This window comes from Corylus avellana, chromosome ca6 (assembly GCF_901000735.1).
Source record: "Corylus avellana chromosome ca6, CavTom2PMs-1.0".
Taxonomy (NCBI): domain Eukaryota; kingdom Viridiplantae; phylum Streptophyta; class Magnoliopsida; order Fagales; family Betulaceae; genus Corylus; species Corylus avellana.
Window position 1 is genome coordinate 10,217,753 of NC_081546.1, and position 9,122 is coordinate 10,226,874.

The 9,122-nt window shown below is 36.2% G+C and overlaps 1 protein-coding gene across 1 annotated transcript; it reads right to left on the bottom strand.

The window, feature by feature from the left end:
* Nucleotides 1–2,134: 2,134 nt before the first annotated feature.
* On the bottom strand, nt 2,135–8,929 carry LOC132184211 (wall-associated receptor kinase-like 8). The gene is made up of 3 exons (XM_059597754.1): nt 7,979–8,929; nt 5,524–5,691; nt 2,135–3,414 (listed from the first exon to the last, which is right to left on the bottom strand). Exons 1-3 carry the CDS (start codon nt 8,826–8,828, stop codon nt 2,225–2,227), a joined length of 2,208 nt encoding a protein of 735 aa, XP_059453737.1. The 5' UTR covers nt 8,829–8,929; the 3' UTR covers nt 2,135–2,224.
* Between the last annotated feature and the right edge of the window lie 193 nt (nt 8,930–9,122).

Here is a 9,122-nt window from a genome sequence, read left to right on the forward strand (position 1 = left end):
TCAAGCAAAATGACAACATGATTTGTATCTACCTGTCGAGATACAACAGCATCCATGGTGTAACCTTCTTCAATCTGAGCACTCTTCAAATCCATCACAGATTTAACTATCTCATCTTTCTCAGCTTGATTATGAACATCAATAAGTTGTGATGTTAACGCCCATACAAAGTAAGTGAGTTACTAAACACACAGAGATGCACACAAACAAAAGGTGGAGAAGATATCTATAAAGTGCGCAATTCATAAATGTTTTTCAAACTTTGCAAAATTTGATACACCAGTATGAAGTGTTGGGAAGATAGGCACGATTAGGCTCTTCAGAACAGTTCAAACCACACAATTCCCTTTAAGACTAAGGTAAGATTCAGGATCCAGAACACAATAAAATAATAGAAGCAAGATACAGAAGGGAACAGAGTCTCAACTAAGCTTTCTCAACTGTGCACCAGAAAGAAACAAGTGAAAAGAGAAAGAAAAATGGACTAGAAACCATTAAAGACCAACCTTAAAAAAAGAATTGTTATACTAACCATTAAAGGTAATGACCACTACAGAAAGAATGATACAAGCAGAATGTGGTTGACAGGTATTGTATATCTAAGAGGAGTGAGGAGTCTATGGATCATCTACTTCTCCGTTGTGCAATCCGTTTTGTGATTTTAACGATATTTTGTTCACTTCAACACAAGGAGCTTTGAAGTGAAGTCACTATCATGTGTTATCTACTCCAGTGAATTCCCCATTTTCTTGGAAGAGTATTTGAAAAGTTAAAGCTTCCTCAAGAGTGGCATTCTTCATGTGGACCGCAACTTTAGAGAAAATTTTAACTTTGAATAATTTACGAAAGAGGCATGTTATTGTGGTGGATTGGCGTTGTATGTATAAAAAAAGTGGTTAGTCTATTGATCACCTTCTTCTTCATTATGGGGTTGCAAGAGAATTATGGAGCTCGCCTTTTCAGTTGTTAAGAGTTGTATGAGTTATGCCTCAAAGGGTGAGAGATTTAATAATTAAAAAGAAAAGAAAAGGTGACCCACTTGTTTGTAATTGTCACAACCAAACCCACGACAATAAATTTGCTAACCCACAGAAGTGGGTCATGCCGTGACCATGGATCACAACCAAACCCACGATCGCTGACCCACATAAATGAGTAACGGCCAGATTGGTGACCCAAGAGATCAACAACCTGACTTTGCTAATCCAAGTTTTCCTCGACACGTTTAACTGGATAAGGCCATCTATGGTCTTAGACTGGGCCCATGGGTCTGGTTCTCAAGGCTTAACTCTCGGTTATTGCTTGATTTTGTTGCTTCTAATGCAGATTCAAGTCTTCTTCATTTATCAACATCTTGGGATTCAAACTTTTATGCTTATTTACGTTGATGATAAACATCACGTCTTCTCATAAGTCGGCCATTGATTCTCTCCTTTGTGACTTTGGTGGCCTTGGTTCTGAAGGTTTTAGGGAGACTTATTATTATTTTTATTTTTTTGGGTACTGAAACTTTGAGTAATGCTATACTTTTCACCAATTTTATCACACTACACACCGATAATGTAGCATGAGCTAATTAATAATGTAGAAAATTTTATTTCTTTTAAATAGCCATCTAACTTATGTCATGTCAACAGGCAGTGTGATAAAATAATTGTGAAGAATATAGTTATTCTTAAACTTTTACTCCAAATGTAAAGTAAAATGTTTTTCAAATAACAGAACATGAGAATAAGATAGAACTATATTAATTGCAATTTAAGAATGCACGCTCTAGTATTTGAGGATGATGAAGGTTCTAGGAAACAAAAGAAAGACGAGAGAGAAAACAAGGGATGAATTAAGAAGCAAGAAATTATAGAATTACAACATGGTATCTGGTCAAGACATGGTAAGATCAGCTCCGATCATCTCCCATCAAAGCCCAATATATAGTGTATGGTCTCCCATGCTATCATACCCAGCAGTACTTTTATTAGCAATAAATTTCCAGATATTTAATCACAAAAAAAAAAAAAAACCATCCGAGCGATTGTAACGATACCGAGGACCATTGGTGGAGTTGTAACAATAACTATATATACTCTGCCATGATCTTATACTATCATAAGACAATTGTATATGGTTAATCCATGTTCTTATATATGATTCTTGAAATTACCAGTACAATACAAGTAAACTACAAATTATCTAGCCAACAACATGACATTAAAAAAAAAATAATTCACACTGTTTGAAAAGATACTAATGGTTGGGTGTCTATAGATAAAGCTGACATTGTTGACGAGGTAGAAGCATCCCATGGCTTGTACATACCTTCTTCGACATATTCATACTCTTCATAATTTTGCTGAAGCTTAGGAGTGTTTTGCAACATTCGAACTCCCTCCAACTCCATTGCAACTTCTCTCATTGTAGGTCGTTTCTTCCTGTTTAAGTCCAGGCACCTTATCACAAGGTTCGCGACCACAATGATTTCTTCTTTCTTACCTTCCTTCAAAACTCGACTATCAATAATATCAAACAAATTGTTCTCCTCCACCGATTGAATGAAATATGCTGCCAAACTTTTGGATTCTTGTGTCCTTGTTGAAGATATAACTTTTTCTCCAGTTAACAGCTCGGCAAGGACAACACCGAAACTATAAACATCACTTTTTTCTGTAAACTGACTTGACTGAAAATACTCAGGGTCCAAATATCCAAAAGTGCCATGTACTAGTGTGGTTAAGTGAGTTTGATCAATGGTGATGGATCTTGAAGTTCCGAAGTCAGCTACTTTAGCTCTGTATTTATTATCTAAGAGTATGTTTGTAGACTTAATGTCCCGATGGTAAATGGGAATGGAAGCTACTGAGTGCAAGTAGAAGAGCGCTCCAGCAACTTCTGTTGCAATTCGTAAGCGCATATCCCAAGTTAGTGGAAACTCCTCATTTTGGCCATTGACATATTGGGAAAGAGTTCCATTAGGAACGTATTCGTAAACTAGTAGAGGAACTTCCGTCTCCAAACAACAGCCAATTAACTTAACCACATTCCTATGATTAATTTGTGAAAGAATGACAACTTCATTAATGAATTCTTTGAGTTTTCCTTCATCAATTACCTTGGACTTTTTCACTGCAACGATTCTTCCGTCTGCTAACATGCCTTTGTAGACAGTGCCTTGTCCTCCCTGCCCAAGTATTCTATTTATATTAAAACGGTCAGTAGCCTTCTCCAAATCTTTTGAATTAAACAATTTGGTGTTCTCAACATTTGCTTCATGAGAAGATAATTGTTGTTGTAACAATAAACCACCATTTCGTTTGAAGAACTTGTTCTTCTGTTTAATCATCCTCCTTTTTTTGATCACTTTGTAGGACCACCATCCACCAACAAGTAGAACCAATAGCCCAAGGACACTGCTAATGCCTGCTTAAAACAATGTAATAGAAAAAGATTATTCATTGCAATAAAAGGTTATAGTAATTGTTTTGATTGAGAATGTTGAATAAAAACATAGAGACGAGTTCTCCAAATGCAAGAAACTTCCTGTGGCAAAAAGTATGCTTATATATTTTGACTATTATAGTATTTAATTTTAATAGATTCCAAAAGAAGTAATGCTGAAAGGTGGGCCATTGACGGAGGAACACAATTAAACAGAAGGGAAAAAAAAAGAAAAAGAAAAAAAGCATTAAGGTTTAAAGGTTTCGATTAGAATCATTTGCCTGCAACTTTTAAAATCATAATCATTCTTTAGAAAAATAAAATTGTAGGAAATGGCTTCTTCAACCGGCCAACACCACTCTTTAAGATTTTTGGAGTGATTGACCATCTAAAAGAGGTGGTCAACCATCCTCATAAGCCTTGATGGGTGATGTAGACCAGAAAGTTAAGAATTTCATATAGAGGAGTAGGACAGATGTGAGGGTAAATGATCTTCAAAAGATTGTGCCAGCTAGGAGTGACAAGACAAGGTCACAAGCTCGCAAAGGGGAATTGTTGAAGCAGTCACGAAAGCCTCTGTTTGCTTGCCGTCCGAATTGAACACTCCCCGGAAGTCACCATAGTAAATCCTGAGACGTCCGTTTGCTGCCCGTTCGAAGGCCGTTCAAACGCCTAGGTTATGTTTCAGTTTTCATACTTAGGTTTTAGTTTTATGTTCGGCAATGTTCCGTTCGAACAGCTTGTGGTTTTACGTATTTAATTTCCAGTTTATTTGGTGATTGTCCGAACGGAGGTATGTTCCGTTCGAACGGCCAATGTAGAGTTTTAAACCGACTTAATTTCTATTACTTTTAGGTTTAAGAGTTTGGGGGTCTATAAATAGATGCTTATAGCCTCTAGAATGTAGCTTGGATGTATTTTGTCAGTTTTTCAATGAGAAAGCTCAGAGTTTGAGTTTCTTCTATATTTTATTCTCAAATATTAGATAGATTCTATATTTTGAGAAAAATTCCTTAGATCATTGATAGACTCAAGGTTTTTAAGAAGAATTGTTTCTTTTTTGTTGTTTATGCTTGCATTCCATGGCATCGTGTTGCATCAGTTGGTAGCAGATCCAGGTTACTTTTCATGAATGGGGAGGGGCAACCGTTTTGCAGACATGAATGAAGTGTATGTGTGTATAGAAATAATATGTAAGGATCAATCGGCAATCCGTTTGCGGCACATGGAAGAGAGATATGGTGGTATAGCAGTACAGAAGAGGGAGTGGATGCGCACCCAATACGTAGTCCATACCAATCACTTTGCCAACATGGGTGGTCTGAACGGTTGTCATCGTCAACCAAGATTGTGGTACGCGGAGGTGGAATGCGAGTTTAACGTTGAAAGTGAACCTGTCAATCCTTTTGCGGGGGGCGGAGTGTAGAGAAAATTTTCTACGACACAAGCTCATACTATTCCATGAGAAGCAGGCTTCAATCTTGACCTATCAGAATTTCAAGGGTTCTTGCAACCCAAAGAGATTCTTGATTGGGTGGTTACAGCAAAAGAGGTTCTTGACTTCAAATATATATATATATACACAATTTTTTGCCTAAATATTAAGCTGGGCTCTTATTAATATTAGAGTTGGCCCATTTACTAATGTTTTAGCTTCTACCGGAAAGAAATCCTAATTCGGTGGAAAAGATGCTGTATCATTTAGATATTTGACCTACTTTTTGATTGCTCAGAAAGAAAAAAATAAAAATAAAATTATATCAGGTTCGACTTTCTGCATTAATTGATGGTATATTATATTTTTGTTTGCGAAGTTATGGTGTATTATATCAATATGATATAAGAGCATGTCATAATTAAGTTAACACAGCTAGCAATGTATGCAAGTATAATACACACAAACACTCCAATGAAGGAAAAAGAAATGAAAATTTATTCAGAAATCCTGTTAACATTAATTATACCGAACGAGGGCCCGCGTTGACTGACTAGCACATATTTCACAACCAATTGATCAAGATTAATTTTATAAGCCAGTTTTTCGGCAGCCTCAATCGTTAAGCTTTCAAAATGGTGAATATGTATACTTACCAATGGGAATCTTATTCGCTTGCTGTACGGGATCCGCAGCACAACCTTCACCATCTTTTCTTCCGTCCCCATGGTACCCCTTGGGACAAGCACATGTATAATTGCCTTCTATGTTGATACAGATTTTCGTGCAATTATTGAGTTTTGAATCCCTACATTCGTCAATGTCTGCAGAAAAGTGAATAATATATATGAACCCCATGGCATATATATATATATAAGAGCTGAATTAACTTCAGAAGTACTTTAATATTGCGACACGTGATATAAACTTTTCTGTTTTAAAGTAAAAACCGGATTTTTAATACATTGTTTTAAAAACTGAACCGGTTCAGTCTTAAACGCCGTCTCTTACATGTGCCGTCTCTTCCTTCTCTCTAACGACGTAAACAACGCACGCCATCTCTTCCTTCTCTCTGTTTTCTTTCATCTCTGTTTTCCTCTTCTTCCTCTAAGGCATGCTCTCTCTCTCTCTCTCTCTTTTTCCTCTTCTTCCAACGTTTTCCTCTTTTTCTAACGTCTCCAATCCAAAGGCTATATATATATATATATATATATATATATATATATGAAATTTTATTGTTTTCAGAGATGGGTTTTATATATTAAATTTGTGTTCTATTAAATTTGTATTCACTTATCTGATTGTCTAAATTCACAGCACATATTCTTTAATCACGTGTTCTTGCCCTGTTTTTCAAATGATTATGATTATGATTAGTTGCTCAGAAAATTTGAGAATATTTTGGACATCTATTTCAGAGTAGAATTCGCTTGGATTTTTATTTGGTATAATTTATTTTGCATCGGATTATTTGGCTTATTTGACTAATTAAGGTTTCAATATGTGAAAAGTATGGAATGTAACTCATTAAATTGACATCTGCAACTCCACAACTCCAATCAGAACCCTCAAAGACCTCTCTCAGATCAAGTAAAGTGTTCTTTCCTTTGTTCTGGAAAGAAGGTTGAATTTGTGCCTTGTTGTGGAAATTTTCACTTTGGGTCAAGGCTTCTCTTCTGATTTTGGGGATTAGTTTGATAAGGATGTTTTCTTGTAAATGCGAAAATTCAGCAACGGAAATTCATGTTCTTTACCTTGGTTTTTTTTTTTTTTTGGTTCCTGGGAAAAATGCTAATTCTTTGAAAGTTTTGGGCTTTGGATTCAGTTTCTCTCTTCAGGGTAAGAATTTTGTCTATGTGCGTTAAACATGATTTTGGTTTAGTGCTAGGCTATGCAAAAAACAATAGTAGCACTGATACTCTACGCTCTTTGGATCACATATATCCCTTTTTTTCTCAATTTCATGAGTCCTAATATATGTCAGGTTGGAGATCTTTTGAACTGGAAACAGATTTAGGACTGTGTATCTGACACCTAAATGGACCTTTATGTGATGCATGTCTTTTGAGTTATTTCTTCTCTACTTGAATATTGTGTATGATCATGAATCAGAGTGTGTCATGTAAGTTTAGGATTACGTGGTTCTTCCTACAATTTATAAAGCAACATTTCTCTAAATGGATACAGTCATTTGTTTTGATTTTGGTGCCTATGTGCTTGATTTTGACAGCAAGTAGCAAAGATGAAGATGCAAATAACATTAGAAGAGAAAATTCGATGATGAGTACAAAGTCATTTCAAATATGACTAGCTTTGACACTCTCAGCTATGTATGAGGCATAGGCTTCATATATAGCTCTAACAGTCATTTCATAGTGCTTGCACCATTTGATTGTGTATTTGTTAGTATAATGTTTATAAGAGGTTACTTGCTATGTTAGGGAAAAAAACTATCTCAATTAAAAAGAGTAATGATATGAGAATATGATCTTACCCCAAAGAATTGTTTCAATTTGACATGTTATGTTTGTGCACTTATCAAACAAAATAGATTGTGGGTTTATGCCAGTTAGATTGAATGACAAGAAAATACTTTCTTCTGATTATGATTAGTTGCTGAGAAAATTTGAGAATATTTGAAAATTTTTGGCAAAAGTTTTATTTTTAAGCTTTCAGCAAAAATGCATTTTTGCCATTTTTAGGCTTTTTGGACTTTTAAAAACGCTTTCAATTTTTTTAACAAAACATGTATTTTTTTATTTTATTATTTTTTTTTTCAAACGGACTTTTTGAATGTTAAAACGCACATTTAGGCCCCTCAAATGTACATCTAAACAAGCCCTTAATGACGTTTTAAAAAAAAAAATCTAATTGATTGCTATTTTCATCTTACACCTTTATTTCCTATATTTTTTTTCCCAATATTATTATTCTATTTTTAAAAAAGAAAAATTCACAAGATGCTTCCTTGAAAAAATCTTTGAATTTAAATCAAAATTAAAAAAAAAAAAAAAAAAAAAAACCGCGCATGACGTGGGTTATATGCTAGTAATCATATATATATATATGGAAATTAACGATTGGGAAGCTTTGTAGATGTAGAATACGTACCTTGGCAACCCCCATGGAGGTATGGGTTCCCTTGGTAACCCTGCTTGCACTTGCAGCGGTACCCTCGCCTGTTTTGAGGGTCAAAGCATTCGCTATTCTCCTGACATGCAAAATTCGGTTTGTTCCGAGCTTCTTTGCATTTCTCATCGCCAACAGCCCAATCAAGCACCAGTGGAACCGTCTTGTTCGGTAGATGAAAATTCTTGAGATAACTGGAGGAGAAGTTGAACTCGCCTTTCTCGACAACAAAAGCATAGCCGCAGGGATTGAAGTTCCATACTTTGGTGTGATTTTTGAAGCTCGTTACTTTCACTTCAATATCCTTTAGCCCATCCGGAAACCCTACCTCGCAACACCCAACGCCAGAGCAAGATCCATTGACCACATTGTTAAGGCTAGGGCATCGAGATGAGCACCCGATCGAGTACCATTCTCCGTTTTGGAGCCCACTGAGGTATGCATAAGTGTCACAGCCAAGAACAATGATCTTATTTTTGGTGTTCGAAATGGTGTACTGGCCTGTCCGGACCGAGAACCAGCCTTTGTATAAAACTCCACCGAACCGATTGTAACAATCTCGGGCTACAGAATTCAAGATATGCAACTCATGAGTCTCAATGGATATGCTTGTTACATTGAGAATACCTGTCTTTGGTATTCCAGAGTCGTCACAGGTGATATTAAAGCTCACATCTAGATAGCAGGCCTCAGTCAAGCCAAATGGGTATGGAATTTCTACACCTCCACACCTGTTGGGGCAGCCAGGCTTGGCGTTAGTTGCTGCTGACACAACTGCAAATATTATCACTCCAGGCACCATGATTTGCAAAAGCTTCCCACAGACGCCCATGTCCACAACTTTTTTAAGGAGATGGTGTTTTGTTATACCTTGTGTCTGGATGTGCTTGGATTGTCCTGAGACAGACTCTTCCCTTTAGAGGCGTATGGGACAAAGACCAATTCAGCACCCCAAGCTAGCATGTGCACTGCCATCTACCTTTGACTTCATAATTCCACCATTAACACACAAAGTCCACAATCAGGCCTTCAAAGTCCACAATAGATCCATATTTTATATAGATTAATTATGTATACATTAATATATATAATTGAACACAACTTTATTCCAAAAGCCTAAGCTAAT